Below are 19,835 nucleotides of genomic sequence, written 5' to 3' on the forward strand. Positions count from 1 at the left end.
CCTACAAAATGATATATCTCTAACACGCAGATATGTATCCATCAATATCCTTGTCCATTGGTATATTGGTACTCCAAAACGCGACTTAATGTTCATGTATGACAAACTCTCCTGAGGTAGAAGGCTTTGCCAAAGTCCACCGAATTCCGTCTTCCATGACCTGATCCCATTTCTTGCAAACTGATAGTCTGTCCCCAAATCTTCGGAATCCATGGGGTACACCCCTGAAGATATTGACGTTGGTCGGTACACTTTGAGATTGCGTTAATAGGGAGATAGGGATCGGGCTTGGTTGATGATTTGCTCACCCATTTTCGGCCAATAGTTTGCCATATAGTAACCCTTCATCTCGTAGAGGATCATACCCAGCAACACCAAGAGTTGTTGGTGGCAACTTCTTCGCATCTTCAGAAGGCAGAAGTCCAGGATTGAGCCGTTTGTCATTTGGATTTGGATTCTCCACTTTCAAAAGACCATTGAACAGTTGTTTCCTGCGCATATTCAGGATGGGCGCGTTCTCGTTTTGAGAATATGATGAGAGACTAGGATCCTGTATTTGGGACATTTGAGATTCATAACACTTGGTGTAAACCAGAGCAGGTATCATCAGTAACTGGCCACAAATAGTAAGTGTTGGGGGGACTGGGAGCTCCGATTTCAATGCTGCCTGTGTCAAAGAAGCGGCGAGCCATGCGCCAGCCGATATTCCACCGACAACGATTCTGTCCGGATCACCGTTTAGTGGAGCAACGTTGTCACACACCCAAAGAAAGGCGTCTTCGGCATCATTCCAAGCAGTCGGGTACGTGTATTCGGGAGTATGCCGGTAGTTGACATTGACAACCATCACCTGTGCGTTGATGGCAAGCCGAGAGCATATCGTATCTTCCGAGCTCAAGGTCCCGAACAGAAAACCACCGCCATGAAAGTGCATGTAAATGGGCAGTATCTCAGTGGGAGATGCTGAGACTGGACGATAACTTCTAGCCTGTAATTTGTAATCATCACGGCTAGAAATTGAATGGTCCTGCGTGAAGACTTGATCCGAAAACTCTGCCATCGCCTTTTGCGCAATGACTTCTCTACTCTCGTTGACACTTTGCTTCAACTCGGATAGGCTCTGCTCTTTCGCGGCTGGTAAAGTGGCCTCCACGCGTAGCCACTCCTCGCTGGGAATTCCGTATTTTGAGAAGTCGCACATGTTGTGACAGCGTTTGACGAACAAAATCACTGTACTGTTGCCAAATTGATTGCTTGCGGATACGTCGTTATATCGGGCTTGGTGTCGATTTCGTGCTCAACTATGAATATAGCTTTGTATTGCTAGTTAGTACCAAGTTCCTGGTCAAATGCCGGAATTGCCGATGGCCCCGGCTATCGGAACTGGTATTATATTAATGAGTCGTATCATCACCGAACAGGTCCCGTGATTTTTACATTGAAATGAACACTATGGGCTGTCAATCTGTATTTGTACTAATCGAGATAGCAATGGACCTAAAAAACACTTGTATCTTGGGAATTAAGATCATAGCCGACAGCGGGTTGACGTGGGCTAATTGATTATTTCATTTCATAGACAATTATCTAGGCAGTTGAGCCAAGGCATAGCTTGCGACTTATTGGATATAAGCGCTATCTGGCTGGCTAGTTGAATACTAATCCAAAAAGGCGTAACTGACGGTGTCGTTTTAGCTCAGCATATATTCCAAAGGTAGACTACGTGAAGGCATTGAGATCAGCCCAGCCCTCCAGCCCTTCCATGAATTCCCGACAGTTCGGAATCACGTCGGAGGCTATGTCGCCCAAGCCATCCCAGAAAATGAAGCCCGTGTGTTGCTTTTGTTGAACCAGAAGTTTTTCAGCAACGACACTCGTCTGACTGGAGACAAATGGGAAGTAATCTACCCAGTCTATGTCACTATGCAGGTCTTCATCCTCCGAGCCGAGAGCTCGAGCGAATTTTTCATTTCCTGCATGGCGATTAGGAAGGTCTCCCGACTTCAGGGATTTATCGTTTGATCGTAGACGCTCAAAGGTCTGTTCAAAAATTCCGGCAGTTGCCCACATCTTTTTTAACTCCATGATAGAGAGACCCAGAATGTCGAGATCCGCAGTAGCGCCGTCCTTGAGACCCTCGCTCCTGGATGCCTGCAGGAGAGCCATAAAGCCCATGTTAACGTACCAACAAGTAATTGGCTGCAAAGATCTCATCTCGCTCCTGATCAGAAAATCCTTGAGAATGCGGGCAATGCAGGAGCCTGCGAGTGTGGCGGGTCGCATCGCCTGTGGAAGCGATTGTGACGGTCTTGTCAGATGAAGCACTATGATTACGGCGAGATAAGGCAAATGCAGCTGATGAACATCACGGTCAAAACTCGGTGTATGGCGCGACTCAATGGGCAGCTGCAAATGTACAGGGAGTGACCGAACCCAGTCAATAAGTTCTTTGCCCAAATCCGCAGGGAAGGCTTGGGTAGTTGAGGGTGAGGCTGCCGAGCGTGACAGTCTCTTTGCGATGCGTCCAATAATAGTACATAGCCGAACCCAATACACAAATACTTCAGCTTTGCTCTTGTCTTCAAGTTCCGGAAAATCTTCCACGGATGGTGGTGGTATATTACAGTCTTCGGGGTCTATCAGGCACGGCTTACCCTGAGAGATTGCGGTCAAACGCTCTCGGGCCTGAAAATATTGTTTAGTGTTTATCAAATAGAGCAATATAAACACACTTGACATACTCACAAAGGCAGTCCACCATATTCGGCGCAGAATGTATAGCTCGATTCTATACCTAGACACGTCGGTAACGAACTCGCGATAAAATCCAGCCTGTTGGGCCAGTTTAATCACAATAGAAGTCCACCACCAGGAAGAGTGTCTGTGTACTACCGACGGTGGTCGGGGTGCCCACCAGTAAAAGAGGGAGATCGCTTTCAGGGTGGCGATCAGGTCTTCCTCCTCTTCCTCGTAGAACAGTCGTCGGGCGCGATCGTAATAGACGGCTGGCCCTGCATGTGGTACGAGGGGTGGACGAACATGACTCCCTAAAATCGCAATTGCGTTGTCCAGCAGTGGGGATTCTGCGAGTTCCTTCGACAACGTCGCTCTGTCGAGTATTGGACACCAGGTATAGCAGTATTCGAAGTATGTTTCTGTGAAGCTTTGGCGCAGATCTGGTTGCAAACCGATAGGGCTCCTCGGCTCCTTCTTCTCTGACCCCGCCGATGATTCTACAGCATCATGTGTGATTGTGCTAGTGCTGCTATCCAATGGACCACGAGCTGGACGCAATACAACCTCCGTTTGAACTCCGTTTGACCGCTCATGGGGTGACGGTACCCAACTCGATGACCAAGCATCCAATACCGACGGTGTGTTGTTGATTTGAGTTGTTTCCGACGTGGTCGCCTCAGATTGTTGAGCACCCTGACTTGTGTGGAAGATGGCCAGCTCGTGCTGTGAAAGAAGCCCCGAATCAAAGCCGAGAAAGCTTGGCTGAAGTAGATTATGAGGTGAGATATCTTGACCCACAGGCATGTATACATCGCGGGAATCAATAACAGTATCGGTTTGCGCCACAGTGAAGTCTGAGAATGCAAGGTCGGTCCGACTGTCGCCACGAGAATCGGTGGGCAGGGGAGAAGCGGGTGATTTTCCAATATCAGGAGCTAGTCGACCTCTTTCGCGCTTAGATGGCCGAGGGCTGTAGGCCGTCAGGATTAATGACCCTTGTTGGGTATTTCAAGAAGGGCGACACTAACCTGCAGACTTTCCCAGTTGAAGCGCAGTTGCTGCAACTGTTTTGGCCTTCATGTATCTTAGCTTGGAGATCACATTTAATCTGTGAAAGTGGTTTAGTACAGGTAAATGCTATAGATGGACCTTGGGGATCATCTGACTTTCTTTGAGTGGCACGAGATACACGCGAGTCCGGCGCGTTTGCGCTTTTCCGTGCCGGGGGCGGATTGCACCCACTGCGACTCAGTCATCGTCGCGGCCACGGAATGCGGTGGCAGAGCTTGGATCCATCCGCATCATTTGTCAATATTATTTCAATATCGCCGAGAGATGAGGTTGATGGTGTGCCACGTGGTGATCGGGGGCGGGAATGCAGGCCGTGGGGAGCTTCCCGACGTCGGATATAGGCAAAGGTACCTATACCACTCAGCACTCGAGGGAATGTCCCAATCCCCATCTAGCTTTGAACTGTTTGTGTATCCACGTAGTCGGGCGATGGGTATTCCACTTCCAATCAACTTTGTTCGCAATTGGATGGCCGAAGACTGTCTGTTGTCTGATTAATGCCGCGCAGGCAATTCTAATTTGAGCGAAACCAAGTAGCGAAGGATGCTTGTGATTCGAAGAATCACTCGGAATCGACTTTCGGTTCATGAGATTGACCTCATTATCGCCTACAGCCGAGATAGCGATAAGATGCAAACCATGTCGGTGTTTCCAAAGGGGGATTGCCGAAGGCACGTGCCCCGCTAGCCTCGTTCCACAAGCACGTCTCGGCTACTCTTCACCTGAGTATTGCACATACGACTGAGCACTTCGGCATGCAATTTGCTTCAGTAAAGTCACGGCGCAAGGTGGGGCAGGATGGGTTGATCTCTCGGCACGTCCTCTTGGTGGCCTAGGCAGGCAGGGATGGAGGCGCAGCGGGGGTTTTCTCCCGCATTTCGGTTCTAGTATAAAGTTGGGGACTTTCGACAACGAAATGAATGAAGAAGTCCAATCTGTCGATCGCATTACTTGACCAGAGACTCTTTTGGTTACCACAAGTTCAGCTAGGATCTTCTACTCTCCCCGACCCTCTAAATCACCTTCCACGCGACAATGGCACCATCAATCGTGACCTCAGACCAACCAACATCGCCTGTGGCGGATGGTAAGGTCCCTGCGGCTTTCACCACCAAAGACGCGAAGGACCTTCCGGAGAGCCTGCTTTCGCATTTCGCTGACCGTATCAACGCCAACACCGATAATGGTCCAAAATCCACAACTAGCGACCCGCTCAACGAATACTCAGTTCCATTCTATAACCAATACGCTTTAAACCCCCGCAAACTCCGCATCATCACGATCGGTGCCGGCTTTTCTGGGCTAGTGCTTGCTCACAAATTCCAACATGCCTACCCTGAGCTCCAGGGATTTGTTGATCACACGATCTTCGAAGGCCGAAGCGAGATCGGAGGAACATGGCTAGTCAATACTTACCCCGGAGTGCAATGTGATGTGCCCTCTCATATCTATGTAAGTCCACGACAGCTGCTCCTGATTTGGATGCTCTGCTGACAGATATACCCAGGCCTTCCCATTCGATCCTAACCCAGAATGGCCCCGCTTCTATTCCAGCGGACCTGCCATTCAAGAGTACATCAAGGCCACAGTAAAGAAGTGGAACCTTGACCGTGATATCCAGTTAGAAACCCAGGTTGTTGGTGCCTATTGGCAGGAAAAGTCGGGAAAATGGAAGCTTATTGTGAAGCACAATGGAGTCGAGCGTGAAGAGCACTGCGACATTTTGATCTCAGGCCAAGGTAACTTGGTGTAAGTATTCACTCCGTCTCAACTCGAGAAAAAGCTCAATTAACATTTCCATAGAAGCCCTTCCTGGCCCAAGATTCCCGGGCTTTCCGATTTCAAAGGGCATGTTACGCACTCTGCACGGTGGGACCATGACTTCGATTACTCCAACAAGCGGATAGCTGTTATTGGCAATGGGTCTTCTGGCATCCAGATTGTGCCTCAAATGGTCAAACTGCCAGGTACGACGGTGCGCAACTTTATTCGTGGTCCAGCTTGGGTCTATTATCGTGTTCCACCCTCAAAGCATCTTGGGAGAGAAACCGATGACACAAACCCCGAGTTCCTCGAAGAAGAGAAAGAGCGCTTCCGCGATCCTGTCCAACATCGGGAGTACCGCAAAGGGATTATCCACCGTACTAATAAGGCATTCCGATTGGTAAGATCAAAGCCTTCAGCTCTCCGCCTAACCAAACGCTAATATGCGCCATCATATAGTTCATTAAAGGAGAGTACAATGAACAGACCGTGGCACTAGCATCGGCCCAGATGGCTGAGAAGCTCAACCACGATCCCGTACTATGCGAACAGCTTATTCCCAAGTGGGAGATCGGTTGCCGTCGAGTGACCCCGGGCCCTGGCTACCTAGAGTCATTCTCAAAGCCGAATTGCAGCCTCACCTCGAGCACAATTACCAGGATCACCGAGAAGGGTATTGTCACTGCTGATGGGCAGGAGTTTGAGTGCGATGTTTGTAAGTTCATCCCTTGTTCGAACTTACACTTCGTTTCTAACATACCTTCTTAGTGGTTTGTGCCACTGGCTTCGACGTCTCTAAATGCCCTCAATATCCTCTGGTCGGCCAGAACGGAGTTGACCTAGCTCAGAAATGGAAGAATGAGCCTACCTCTTACCTATCAGTGGGAACCGACGACTTCCCCAACTTTTTCACAATGGCTGGCCCCAACTGCCTCTGTGGTCACGGGTCCCTCGTCGAAGCATTGAACTGGACAGGCGACTACTTCGTGAAGATGATCAAGAAGATCGCCACAGAAGATATCAAATACATGGTTCCAAAGCTCTCATCTGTGAAGGCATTCGGCACATATCAAGACGAAATCCACAAGACATTGGTGTGGTCCGGCTCCTGCAGCAGCTGGTACAAGAGAGGCACCGTGGATGGCCGAGTGACACATCTGTTCGCAGGCAGTGCTATCCTGTTCCGCCGCCTGCTCGGCGAGATCCGCTCGGAACACTATGACATTGCTTACAACTCGGGAAATCCGTTCCGCTTCCTGGGCAATGGATTCACTGAGTGGGAAATGAATGAGGATGCCGATCTGGGATGGTATGTGCAGGTTGCCAAACCGGTGCCCGAAGCTCAATCTCGCGATGATATGAGCTGGGTAGCAAAATAGATGAACACTTGAGTATGCGCTCCTGCTGTCGATATATATCCCTTGTAGCCATCATTTTTTTTTTACATACTTTGCACCTTGAATATACATTTTCCTCCGCTTATTCTGTTCAATCCCGCTCCCCACTAGGATAAGAGTGATCAGTAGATCAAGTGTCCGTTGAGAATTAGACCATATAAAATTGGGTTCCCTCCCCCTTCCCTTATTCGTACAGATCGCGCACGAGCCAGATTGGGCTGATGACATCTACTGAACAACCTTGGAATCATCTTATCTAAATACTACTCCATTCGGCGCTACTTCTCTAGAAATATTGCACGGATGTAGGATTACTACTTCGTTTTGCAGATTGCAGCTCGTGTACGTTTGAAGAGATAATGAATGTGTTTCTGGAATTTTCCAAGAAAAGAGAATTTCAAGTGATTGGAAACAGGTCGTTGAGTGATGACGATTAATTAGAGCGAGATTTCAACAATTATTTCGTAGATCCACCATAGAAAAAGACTTATATTCTCCTGAGCTCGAGACTAAACTACCTATTGTACTTCAAGTTTCCCAAACCACTACCAACATACCCCCGAACCTGCCTATCGTCGCTACTCTCACAGTGAATACCGGAATTGCATATTCTGTGGATCTGTCAATAAATGAAAGCAAATTAGAGCTCGGGTCACTCACCATCTTATCAGTCAAATCGTCTTCATAGGCATGTTCGAAGCCTTCCACAGTTCCCATCTTATCACGGCGACGGTTCTCCATTGAGCAAAGTATGCGGTATACGAACACAAAGAGACCCGCAACGATGGCAGTGATAAGCACCACGATGAATCCCAGATTATAATGAGGGGAATCTTGGGTTCGGAAGACCTGAGGCCCTGCAAAATTGCCTAATGAAGATCAGTTACAGTACTCCCAGATTTGTGATGGGATAACCTACCAAGAGAGTATCCAATGTACAATCCCGAGGAAGCGAGCGATCGCTTGGTATAGCCAGCATTGTTCGCAAGGAAAAGGCCCATTGATACTGCGTACCCAGCGCCGGTCGTCGTCAGGATATAGCAGGCGAAAAGGAGTCCTCCAAGTTCCTCCCGAGGCAGCAGCCAGAGCAGAAGGGAGGCAACCATCGTAACCACCTGGGAGATGATGATGAGATATGAACGCCAACCGGGGAATTTGTAAGCCAGGTATGTCATGATCAACATCATGGTACCAGCGTAAAAGCCGGAAGGCATCATGAGAAGCAATGAGTTGAGTGGGTTGAAGCCAAATCCATCAATGATAATAGCTTGGAAAGTGGAGATCGGGGCATTCGCGAACATGCTGCATACAGCGTAGAAGAAAATGAGCCAAAACTTGATATCGGTCAAGAGCTCAATGGCTTGACTACCCTTGAAATGAGTGTTTCTGACTCCGGAGTTGTTTGTTTTCATGCGCGATACAGCAATGAAGCGCTCTCTGTCGTTGAAACCCTTGGCTCGGATGGGATCAGGTGGGAGGACGAAGTAAACCACGACACCACAGATGATGGTGAGAGCCCCAGCAAAAAAGTACATATAGAACCACGGGGATAACCTTCCTTCGAGGTGCCCAAGTCCGTAGTTAACAAGAGGCGAAAAAATAGACACGTAACCCGTGCATGAGTACCAGGCACTAGAAGCTAGTCAGCTAAAGATCAAACAGGCGCGACGTCAATGAAGAAACGTACCCCATTCTCAGGGATTGTTCATCCTTTTTGTACCATCCACCCTAGATCACGGTGAGCTGAGACTGTCTGACGATAGGAGTAAAGGTTACGTACGACGATCATCATGAAAATCGGACTGATGCCAGCCTCAGTGAAGCCAAGAAAGAATCTTTGCGCGTATAATCCGTGGAAGTTCGTACAAGCGGGCGTAACGATCAGAGTGGTTCCCCAAACTATGATGGCAAGAGAAGCAACGCGTTCGATGGGGAACATCTGGGCTAGGACAGTGACTGGATAAGCCCCTAAGATAAATCCAAGGTAGAAGATGGATGAAGCCATGGAGAAGCGATTTCCAGTGCTCAAGCCCAGATCATCCTTGATTCCAAAAAGAGCCTGTGAAGATTATTAGTTCATGCGGTGGTGTAGGCCAGGAGGTAGTCATACCGCTTGTCCAAGCAAGACCTTGTCAGCATAAAGAAATGCATAGGTGACGCACAGAACAGGGAGTAGCTTGAGGTCGATTTTTCTGCATAGCTTCTTCTCCTCCTCTGGAGTCCAGGTCTGATCGCCATCGTATGCGGCTAGAACCCTGATTGCCTCATCGCCGTGCGCGGTGTCGAGTTTTTTCATGACTCCCTCCTCGCCATGCGAAATATGGGAGACATCTTCCTTAATTGAGCTCATGGTAAATATCTGACCTGAATCAGATTTTGTGTTAAAAGAGCAAAGCAAGCCTCACGGCGATGGCTGGGAGCCCCTTTTTATCCCCGGACATATCGTACTGAGATCGTGGGGAACAGATCCACACCGAGCTGCTGAATGCCAATTTCTGGGCAAAATTAGCTCCATCTTGTGGATAATATTGTGGTTATCATGTAGGCATAATAAGACAGCCGACGGAAAATCCGTAGCAGGATTACCGATAGTATAACCGAAAGGTTTATTATAACTGTGCAGCCGTCCATGAACAGGTGATTTTACCAGCGCCTAGCTTCCGGAGAGTCCGGGGTGGTTGAATGCGGGGAAATGCGTACGTATACGAAGTGAAACCTTGAAAGTTTGTAACTTCGAGAGAGAAGGATTTCAGAGCCGAATTTGTGGGGGAGTGTTTTGGCAAATTCCAAGATTCTCGTGGTTATCCTGATCTGGAAATACCGATAGTGAAAACACCGCCGATGCCGCTCCAGTGCGGGGAGTCCCACAAATTATTTGCAACCTGTTCTCATATAGAAAAGACACCATGTCATATTATATTTATTTCATCTTGCATATTCTAACTTCAAATAAACATGGCAAGTAGTCGTCCAAACATTGAGCTGCCTCCTGGCAAGGAGGTGGTGAGTGTGAAAATGATCAACCCGGTCAATTTTGGGCCTGCTATCATCAAACGGTTCATGGAGCCCCCTATCCCTTGGGTGGAAACAAAGAAACCCGGACCCGTTTTGACGTTCCTTTTGGAGCATTCCTCAGGTGAAAAGCTGGTGTTTGATCTTGGAATCCGCAAGGATTATCAAAACTATGCGCCTACCGTGGCAGACTATATACCCACAACGAATTACGACATACAAGTATCAAAGAACGTGGTCGATATCCTGGAAGAGAATGGAATTCCTGGAGAAAGTATTAATGCGGTTATCTGGAGGTATTTACTTCCAAAGCATTTCCATTACAAATTTTCAACAGACAACTAACAATCAATTCACAGCCACTGGCATTGGGACCACATAGGAGACCCATCAAGTTTCCCTAGCAGCACTGATTTGATTGTGGGGTCCGGGTTTTCGGATGCCATGCTGCCTGGTTATCCTGCTAATCCCAAATCCCCAATCCGAGAAAGCGATTATGCGTAAGTCCTAGTGCCATTACTGGATAAACTTCAAGATCTTTCGAAATTTGAACTAACTTATCATAGTGGTCGAAACCTACGTGAGATTCGATTTGATGGACCCGATGCCCTGCGTATTGGGAAATTCCCTGCAGTCGATTACTTCGGCGATGGATCTTTCTACCTCCTAGACAGCCCAGGACATGCAATCGGGCACCTATGCGGTCTAGCGCGAACAACTGTCGACCCTCCTACCTTTGTCATGATGGGAGGAGACATCTGCCATTACGCAGGCATCTTCCGTCCATCCAAATATCTCCCTGTGCCTGCATCAATTTCCCCACATCCATATAATACACAAAGCGATGTGCCTTTCTGCCCTGGAAGTATTTTCGATGATTTACAGCACACTAGAGGAAGGAAACCAACAGATACGGTATACGAGATGTGTTTCGGTCATGATGTCCCCCTTGCACAAAGGACTCGTGACCAATTGCAAGAATTGGACTGCGACGAAAACATATTTGTTATTATTGCACATGATTCAACCGTCAGAGATGAGGTGGATCACTTTCCATTGAGTCTCAACAATTGGAAGGAGAAGGGTTGGGCCCAGAATGTCAAGTGGACTTGGTTTCGAGATCTGGAACCCTTTTGGAAGTCGAAAGGCTTGTAAGAGGCGCTTATTCAGTTACTTAAATGAGAATTCTAAAGCTATCACTATGCTTGGTGTGATTCCATCATGTAGTGTCGAGATATATTTTGGCCTATTGATCTGTGTACACTGTCTATGTTGTTGTACAAATTGGGTTATTCTACGAGGGACCTTTGGATTTTGTTGATCGAAGAGAAATTTTATAGTATCATCTAAAGATTTAACCGGCGATATCCGGGGCAATTGGGAGTAGAAATTACGAAAACATATTTCAGACTGAGCGTCCAACTGCCCAATAGAAGGAGGACTCGAAAAAAGGATGAAGAGTTTGTACATAGTAGAACCCACTCGAACTAGAATATTGAAATCCATACTTGATTCTATAGCCTGGTATGTATAGCATTATTCGACGTGTTACTGCGATGCTACACTACTCATGCAATAAAGCGACCCGGGCTTTGACCTTTCCATCACAGACACTCTTCAAGATCTGGGGGAATTCCTTCAAGGGAGCAGTCTCAACCTGTGGGCGAATCATTCCCTTCGAGATCAAATCCAGGACTTCCTCCAAATCTCTCCACTGCCCGCCATATGTGAAGATAATGCTCAGTCTCTTCTGAATGCCAATCTTCATGTCGATTGTATTCTCCTCATCAAGAGTACCAACACACAGAAGTTTCCCTCCTCTTCGAACTGGTCAATTATCAGCCCCTGAACTATCTTTTATTGTAGAATGCTTACCAATGTTCTGTGCATCCTGAAAGGTCTGGTGTGTGCCCACAAAATCCAGGGTAGTGTCAATCTTGCCCTGCAACCCATTCTCGAGCACAAAATCTTGCACTGACTTTCCAGCTGGCACTAGATCTTGTCGAGGAACACCGAACCTTGCAGCCTCTTCCAACCGTTCTTGTCTAATATCAGAAACGATGACTCTAGCCCCAATATGCAGGACAATTTGCAACGCGTTAAATCCGAGGCCTCCCAGGCCGAACAAAAATACAGTCTCTTGTGGTTTAACTTCTGCACGTCTCACAATGGCATGATAGCTCGTTTTGACAGCATCCGTTGCTACTGCTGCGACAGATGACGGAATTCCTGCCAAATTTGTGAGCTTAAGTCGCACAAGATCTAAGGATCATAGAAACAAACCTTCTGGGACATGAACAACTGCCCGAAGGTCCAGCGCGGCATATGGCGCATAAAACCCATCCTGACCAATACCAGCATGGTGGGCTTGCTCACACAGCTGAGCAAGATCCCGTGAGCACTCAGGGCAGTCGTCTAATCCACAGCCAGGAACAGCGATCGTTGCGATTCGATCTCCCTGTGCATATTGTTAGGCCTATTGTGTCTCCTGAAATACTCCTTGCGGAGAACTTACCAGCCTGAAACCAGAGTCTTTCACGTCCTCGCCTATTTGTACAATCTCGCCACATCCTTCATGGCCCTTGAAACAAGGAAATTTGGTTAGCCTGTGGAATTCTACGTATCTTGATGTAGGAGAAATAGTTCGGAGGATACCAGTGTATATTTCTCTTGGAACCAAGGACGTTGCTTTTTACTCGTGAGAAGTGAATGATCGCTATGGCACACTATCAAGCGGCTGTTAACGTCGTTTTCTTAAGCTAACATTGGAGATCAACACCAGTTATCAAATACTCACCTCCAGAAGCTAGCAACTTCACTAAGAATCCTCCCTTAGGAGTGGTGGGGACTGGGACCTCTTCCCAGACCAGCGTGGCTATCAGCAATTGTTACTCCTGGTAAATGCGGGGTTACTCACAGGCTCTGGGTTTCCCTTATGCTTCCTCCACGCGTACATGGACGAGGGAATATTGATGCTTGCAGGAAGTGTCATGATGCGAAAGTTTATATTGTATAACTTGATGAATTCCAATATCTTATTCACGGCCTTTCACCTCAGTATATGTATATGAACTAGACTCATCCTAATGAGCACACTTTACTAGGATCTGCAGTTCGGCTGGGCACTGCCGGCATAGCCGGACATACCGAATGGTCGCTTTATTCTTACCGAAGCATTCCCCGGATTATCGAATGGAGATGTGCCGACGTATTGAACATACCGAGAGGGTCGATTTGCAGATATATTCGATTTTGCATGAGAGATATTTTGAGCGCAGCATACTTACTGATCAACTATACAATTTTAAACAAAAATCATTTCCAAGGCGAGACTAGTCTAGTAAAACCTGCTACTCACAACGGCCTTCCTTGACCCTGTCTCTGCGCAGAGTCAGCAATGAAATGTCACTCATCTTTGTAAATTCTCACTTTATAATCATCCAGCCATTTATCCTCGATAATGACCAACTGCGACGCTTGCTTCTTCGCGAAGTACTCGTCTTTGGGGTCGGAATAGTCTTCCTTGTCTACGTCCACGAAACCCTCCTTGGCCACAGTTCTCGGGGTAATCATGAGTGAGCGTCCTGGTAACATTAGCTATGATATCACTATAATATCTTGTCTTAAGACAAGATAGGAACTAAAAGAGAGTAAGCTGACGTACCATTGATAGATTTGTCACAGGCGATCCTGATCATTGCGCCAGCGCAATCCGCCTGTTCGCCAAACTCGACGCCACGCTCAATCAGCCAATTTTCGTACTCCTTGGTACGGATAGCGCTTTTGATCCAGCATGGCGCTACGTAATTGATTCGGATTCCTTGTTCCCAGCTGTTTCGACGCACGGTCTTCATGAAGCCGCGTAGGCCGTATTTGGTCGCTGTGTATTCCCAGTTTCCCTAATGGTGTGGTTAGTTGGGAAATTATTACTTGCATGAGCCACGAGCAATCCAAGGGAGTTTTGGACGATATATTTACCGGTGAATCGATGTATGCGACCATGCTTCCAGTAATAATGAAGCATCGGTCTCGGTCCGCAGTATCTGGTTGTTTCCTGAAATAGTGAACTGCAAGTTTCCAGGTATAGAATGTCCCGTCCATGTTGACACGGACTATGTTGAGTTTGGGCTTGGTTGGTGCGCCATTGGGGTCTGTGGATTGTCAATGTCTTGCGTACCCGTAATTATTCGCAAGTAAAGCTCGAGTGTGTTGAGTGTTCAGTCACCGGATAGAGACTTACCATCAAGGTTCCACAGACTGTCACCTGAGGCACGCGAGATTCCCGCATTAGCAATGACGATATCAACGCTGTTATGCGGACTCTTGGCTTTGGCTGTTTCGAATAGTGTAATCAAGGCGTCCCAGTCCGTAATGTCGCACTTGACAAACGCGGCGGTTTCGCCATTCGCGTTCAATTCTTTAGCGAGATCATCTCCTCTGGGGTGAAGATCACCAAAGGTGACAAAGGCACCGGCCTCACTAAAAGCGCGCACCATGGCTTCGCCCATTCCATTCGCGCCTCCGGTAATAATAACAGATTTACCTTTGGCATTAGCTAGATCGGGCACCACGGCGTGGTTGATTGGCCCGGTGTAGGTATATTTGGGAACAGGCATTGTGAGCTAAATTGTAGGTGTGCAGTGTATGATTGTAGGTATTTGCGGGGTCTCGAAATGTCACATTGAGAACTGCGGATCTCAGCCATGCCACTTATAGCTCTCACTATACCCTCCGAGCTAGTTCTTCGCTTGTATGACAGGCCGACATAGGATACCATACCCCGCGTTTTGCCCGACAAGGATCGTTGCCGAGAGTTTGCCGGGGCGGCGATCCAAAATAGGGTAACCGGCCCATATCCGGGGTAGTGGACTTCTAACGCCATTCAGTGATTTGAGTACTGCTGCCGCAAATTTCGTTTCGAGGGCATGAAAGCTAAAAGGGAGCCTTGGCTACGAATGTGTCACTCGTAGCAACAATCTCCGCCCCTGAAAACTCTTTTTCCTTCCAGTAAAAGGTCACGGGTTGACTGCCAATGTAGTATGTAAAATTCCCTTGGAGTTTATGTCCCGATTTGAGTGCATATAAAACGCTCACAGACATGCAATATGGCTTTGGTGAGTGCCTGCCCCCAATATTGGTTGACTGTGACCTGCTAACTCACCGACGTGCACCCTATGTACCGCTGAACAGGCCGGGATTTCTCACTTCCACTCCCTGGAAAGGTTAGTGACGTATTCACTGACTTCGGTCTTGCAGATGTAGGTGACTATTTGGGTGCTAATTATCAAAAATCTGTAATCGAGAGGTTGTTGCCTGGTAAAAGGTGGGTAAGCTCCGTCTCGGCGTTGCACGACTTGGGGTGAAGTATCCGTATCACCGACCCGATCAAGATTAACAGCAACTGGAAGTTGCGACAAGGCATCGTGGATAGTTCAGCCCCTATATCAGTCCCCACACCGGAGCCCATGAGCCCGGAAGACTTCAAGGCTGTGAACCGACATGCGTGGGTCCACAATTTGCCACGAATTTGATATTCAGTCAAGTCTCGTGATAGCGTTTGGAGCACTGAGATAATGGTATGTGTCAAGGAGGCGAAAAGCTCATGCCAAATGTGGTTGAAACTGGGTTCCCGATGTCGCAGAACTCCGCCCGGGGACCTCATGTGGACTGGGTTTGTTTCCAAGTAGAGACCGTACATACCTACCTTAGAGAAAACTACATAATGAGTTAGCCAACCTCGGGGGACTTCCATGAGAACTGATTACATTATGATTACCTAGGCTCTCCTTATACCAAATTATAACCAGGAGCCTCATACTTTGAGCAGTTTCTAAATGATTACGAAACTAATACGTGCTTTTCGGAGTTGGAGCAAGATTCCAAAAGGTATCGATAACTATGTAGACATGATCAAAAGGTCAGAAACCTGTAAAATTTGAGGTGCATCACCAAACAACAAATCTTTTATTTTGGGGGTGTTGCCTTCGTAGAACAAAGCACACATAACAAATTTTCGAAAGCAGTGCTGAATCGGGACATGAGACACCCCAAGCGACCGAAAAAAGAGAAAGGGATCAGAACTGAATAATGAGATCAAGTGCAAGCGTCGATCCGGGAAAATAATGACAGGTTTGTCAATCTCTCAAGGGGGAGCTCCAGCTGCATTTTGCTACTGATCATCTTGAGATCATATCCTCTCGACAAATCCACGTTCTGGCCTGGGATTCATGAATTCTCCTGGAGTCGCTACCGATTTCCATGCCATTATCCTTTCGCGTGTAACCTCCGCCAGGACATCTCCACGCGATAATTCTCCAGATAGTGACCTTGCAATGAGCGGTTGAAGAACCTCTAGATAGTAAGTACATATGTGCTGCACCCATTCGACATCCAGATCCTCCCCATGTCTTCGCATGACTATAACACTCCCATCGAAGCGCCAGGGTGGCTGACTAGACATACCCCAGCCCTCAGATTCTGGATCTATGTCAGTTGATAGAATTTCAGCATGGAGATTTTGCCAAGGATTCTCTGGTGGTTCATCCAGTAGCGCGATTCCATGCTTGAGCTCATCTTGATTGATCTGGCATATCCATATCGGATCCTCGAGTGCCATTGATAGGCCTGAAACCATATTACTGGTTGGGAAATCACGATCGACAACCACCGATTGAAACTCCTCACAACTGTTGAGCTTCTGCTCAAGGGGACAGTTGATTCGAACAGCTCTCACTGAGCCACCACTAAGTGTCTCGCGGATTGTGTCATCGAAATATGTGCTGAAGTAGTCGAGGATATGTCGAAAGTCGGCGCAGTCTATATCGAGATATTCAGATGGCGGATCCCCATACCTACCACTCATTACAACATAGTCTCCACAGAGATTGTAAGGTATTCGCATACCGTGGCAGGCCTCTACAGCATGTTGAATGGATTGGTTGGTTTTGCCCGGCGGTTCGTCCCAATCTTGATAATATATCGTGATTTGGTGATCCAACGTCAGCCCCCGCCTCTTATTCTGATTAAATGGTAGAGTGAACATGACGGCATGTTCTGGACCCAGAAACGCATCAAAATCGGCATGGTATTCTCCCATTTTCAAAACTATAGGTGCCCATACAAGCACTGGCTCTTTCGTATCTCTCGGAAACCAAATACCGATCCTGTGCGCATCTGATGGTCGATTATGTCGAAGCTCACGATACCGTGCGCATACAAGCTTGTGCGCTGGCTGGTCCAATTCCCGACATCTTTTGGAACAGTACCAGGTGGAGCGGCAGTGGTGGCACAACCCGTCTTTGGGACGGGGCATTTGACACATAACGCATAGAGACTTCAAGTCTCGATAGAATATTTTCTTTGGGCCGACAGATCTGGGATTTAGTCTGGAAGTCTGTTTGTTAGCTATGTTCTCCCTAAAGCGGAGTTTATGTGTCTATACAGTATTTGTGTTGCTTCGCGGTGTTCCTGGCCTCTCCTATCAGTGATTTCTCTACGTGCATGTTGCCGCTTCATCACGAGCATGTCTGTAGAATTCAACTCAGAGACTGCTGACGATTGCTGCACAGCGACCGTTTTAGAAAACGGTTCTGGGTCGATGAGACTTTTTATTTTCTCCTTAATGGCTTCACATAGTTGCCTTGTTCGCGGTTGCGTGGTGTCTAAGCTGAGTAGCGGGATGCCCCATGAAGGGTGGCATTGACCATGGCAGCCACGGACTCGCAGCTTCAAAGATGACAAGGCTAAAAAGCGTTGACAGAGAAAGCAGGCTTTTTTGCTACATCCAAGGTACAGAATTGTCGGTGTGAGCGAAGGTTCCGCCTCGTAGCGTGCTAAAAGCTGTATTTCGCAGTGAACTGAAGGGATATCAAAACAGTCCCTTTTGAACTCGCCGCTCTTTTTAGCAATATTATTGGGTAAGCTTCTATCCATGGCCGGAAGTTGAAGCTTCTTCCAAGCTTGTTGTATCGATTTCTTATGGCGCTTTTGGAGTCGGATAGGATCTGGCGGTGACATTTTAATAAATACGACCGACCGAAAGTTGGGCAATAGCCAGGAAATGCGGGATAAGATATAAAGATCGGTCGCTGGCCTTGCCACAATTCGCCATATCTTCATCACTTTCAATGGATCCGCGCATGGAAGTATATCTTTCAACCTAGCCTGCATTTCTTGCGATGAGCGCAAGGCCAGAGCTGCAAGTTCCACAATCTGACATATTTGATCCTCCCTCTCCAGTGAAGTCAATGATTTAGATTTCAAGAAATCGAAATTGAGAAGCTGCAGTATGAGACTTTCGATTGCGTTGGAGGCTAATGGGTGTCCTTTAGAACAGCAGCCAAGGAGACAGGTCGAATCGTTAGACTGGCTTTCAATAGACGAGCGAGGGACAGGACAGAACGGTGACCCATTCAGAAGCCCCACTGCCTTTGTCACGGCATCGCTCACTCGACTAGCATTGTATACTATCGTTTGGCGCAGAAAATAGTGATCGTCCTCAGCATCTTGATGCGAAACACCTTGAGACATAGTTAGAATCCGCAATAAATCGCACCGGTGGGTAGCATAGTAGTTACTTTCACCTCGCCTGGCAAGGAAGCGGGTCAGCGAAGAAATATAATTATCATCTTTGTGGCTGAATCCGGTGTTTCGAGCGATGTCAATCTCAATTGAACCCTCTTTCTCTCTTAACGCGGCAGCAGTGACGTGTTTCCCGCCCTTTGTGTGGGCGAGTAGCTCACTGATACAATTTAGAAACTTCTCACATAGTGCTTCATCACCACCTGCCAACATAGCAGTGTCTGTACTTGTCCCGTCAATGTCAGAGCTGTTATCATAATCTTCATCGTCATCAGTTGTGTTTCCGTCAGATGGCGACTGTAGCTTATCTGGCATGGGAGTGGTGTAAGGATTCCAATACGATAGAATATGAGATGCCCAAACAACTTTAGCAACTTCATCAATCTCCTTGGTCGATGGTATTCCCATTTTTAGCCTGTGGTGATCTAAGAGGGCCAAAAAGGAGGGAACAGCAAGGGAAATCTCGAGGATATGAAGGATCAGTGGTTGTTGAGACACGTAGAGAATATATATCAGTGGTTAGAGTCGTGCCTACGCGGCGTATGTGCTGGCAGTGCATAAGGCTGGAATTGAGGTGCCTCGTCCAGTTCGGTAGGACGGCGCCAAACCATAGGTCAGCAAGCACCCCCTGAGGCCACAAATCAACATCAGAAAAGTTCCAAGCACGTACCTACATTTTACAGCCATATATAATCGGGGAAGCCTTGATGTCGCCAAAATCGAGGATCTGATTCTTATGGAAAAAAAAATTCTGAATAGTACAATTTTCTTCTTGACCAGATGTGCTGTCAAATACGTATCATTACAGAAACATTACTGTGACGGGCGAGTATTAGGACCCTGGCTACCGCCTTTCTAATCATACATATCACAATTCTAGGTGTTTGATTTGAGATTAGCGTAGCCAGAAAAATAGGGGGCGCGGAATGATGGGACCCTGTAAAGTACGGTCTAGGTACTCCGTAATTTCACAAGCGTTGGGATAAAGAACTCTGGAACGACCCGTGACCTTCGAAAGGGGGCCGATACTCGGTTGACCACGTTAATTCCTTCACTCTGAAGCACCAAGTCTCTTTCTTAAGTTCCCATCTCAATGAAATTGCGAACGTCTAAGCGCTTCCCATGTCTTTCTCAGCACCCTCTCACTTCGGTCTCCATGGCTGGCCGAGTCCGATGCTACCTACTCCGCGAAGACAAACAATATATATAAGTCTCTACTCTTGGGATTTTCAAGGATTGTCGCACTATTAATAGTACCAGAGAAGAGAATGCTCA

At 47.5% G+C, this 19,835-nt stretch overlaps 8 protein-coding genes across 8 annotated transcripts; 2 read left to right on the forward strand and 6 right to left on the reverse strand.

Moving 5' to 3' along the window:
- Positions 1-85: 85 nt before the first annotated feature.
- N7479_009475 (alpha/beta hydrolase) lies at positions 86-1,201 on the reverse strand (the record flags this gene model as incomplete). Its single annotated transcript, XM_057257168.1, has 2 exons — positions 86-251; positions 309-1,201. The coding sequence occupies 2 exons, from the start codon at positions 1,199-1,201 to the stop codon at positions 86-88; spliced, it is 1,059 nt and encodes a 352-aa protein (XP_057104626.1).
- A 518-nt stretch (positions 1,202-1,719) lies between these two features.
- N7479_009476 (fungal specific transcription factor domain-containing protein) lies at positions 1,720-3,992 on the reverse strand (the record flags this gene model as incomplete). Its single annotated transcript, XM_057257169.1, has 4 exons — positions 1,720-2,685; positions 2,746-3,706; positions 3,759-3,873; positions 3,926-3,992. 4 exons carry the CDS (start codon positions 3,990-3,992, stop codon positions 1,720-1,722), a joined length of 2,109 nt encoding a protein of 702 aa, XP_057104627.1.
- Positions 3,993-4,842: 850 nt separating this feature from the next.
- N7479_009477 (flavin-containing monooxygenase) lies at positions 4,843-6,950 on the forward strand (the record flags this gene model as incomplete). Its single annotated transcript, XM_057257170.1, has 5 exons — positions 4,843-5,259; positions 5,315-5,556; positions 5,611-5,971; positions 6,031-6,286; positions 6,340-6,950. The coding sequence occupies 5 exons, from the start codon at positions 4,843-4,845 to the stop codon at positions 6,948-6,950; spliced, it is 1,887 nt and encodes a 628-aa protein (XP_057104628.1).
- Positions 6,951-7,552: 602 nt separating this feature from the next.
- N7479_009478 (Major facilitator superfamily domain general substrate transporter) lies at positions 7,553-9,318 on the reverse strand (the record flags this gene model as incomplete). Its single annotated transcript, XM_057257171.1, has 6 exons — positions 7,553-7,579; positions 7,629-7,837; positions 7,888-8,600; positions 8,656-8,696; positions 8,749-9,027; positions 9,079-9,318. 6 exons carry the CDS (start codon positions 9,316-9,318, stop codon positions 7,553-7,555), a joined length of 1,509 nt encoding a protein of 502 aa, XP_057104629.1.
- A 605-nt stretch (positions 9,319-9,923) lies between these two features.
- On the forward strand, positions 9,924-11,135 carry N7479_009479 (MBL fold metallo-hydrolase; the record flags this gene model as incomplete). Its single annotated transcript, XM_057257172.1, has 3 exons — positions 9,924-10,276; positions 10,340-10,480; positions 10,547-11,135. The coding sequence occupies 3 exons, from the start codon at positions 9,924-9,926 to the stop codon at positions 11,133-11,135; spliced, it is 1,083 nt and encodes a 360-aa protein (XP_057104630.1).
- Positions 11,136-11,544: 409 nt separating this feature from the next.
- On the reverse strand, positions 11,545-14,596 carry N7479_009480 (Short-chain dehydrogenase/reductase SDR; the record flags this gene model as incomplete). The annotated part of the gene is made up of 7 exons (XM_057257173.1): positions 11,545-11,807; positions 11,856-12,209; positions 12,264-12,438; positions 13,410-13,564; positions 13,645-13,879; positions 13,959-14,131; positions 14,221-14,596. The coding sequence occupies 7 exons, from the start codon at positions 14,594-14,596 to the stop codon at positions 11,545-11,547; spliced, it is 1,731 nt and encodes a 576-aa protein (XP_057104631.1).
- Positions 14,597-16,167: 1,571 nt separating this feature from the next.
- Positions 16,168-17,076, reverse strand: N7479_009481 (uncharacterized protein; the record flags this gene model as incomplete). The annotated part of the gene is made up of 1 exon (XM_057257174.1): positions 16,168-17,076. The coding sequence occupies one exon, from the start codon at positions 17,074-17,076 to the stop codon at positions 16,168-16,170; it is 909 nt and encodes a 302-aa protein (XP_057104632.1).
- Positions 17,077-17,384: 308 nt separating this feature from the next.
- N7479_009482 (nucleic acid/nucleotide deaminase domain-containing protein) lies at positions 17,385-18,968 on the reverse strand (the record flags this gene model as incomplete). The annotated part of the gene is made up of 1 exon (XM_057257175.1): positions 17,385-18,968. One exon carries the CDS (start codon positions 18,966-18,968, stop codon positions 17,385-17,387), a length of 1,584 nt encoding a protein of 527 aa, XP_057104633.1.
- Between the last annotated feature and the right edge of the window lie 867 nt (positions 18,969-19,835).

Source organism: Penicillium vulpinum (assembly GCF_028829585.1).
Source record: "Penicillium vulpinum strain IBT 29486 chromosome Unknown utg000004l_segment0_segment0, whole genome shotgun sequence".
Lineage (NCBI taxonomy): Eukaryota > Fungi > Ascomycota > Eurotiomycetes > Eurotiales > Aspergillaceae > Penicillium > Penicillium vulpinum.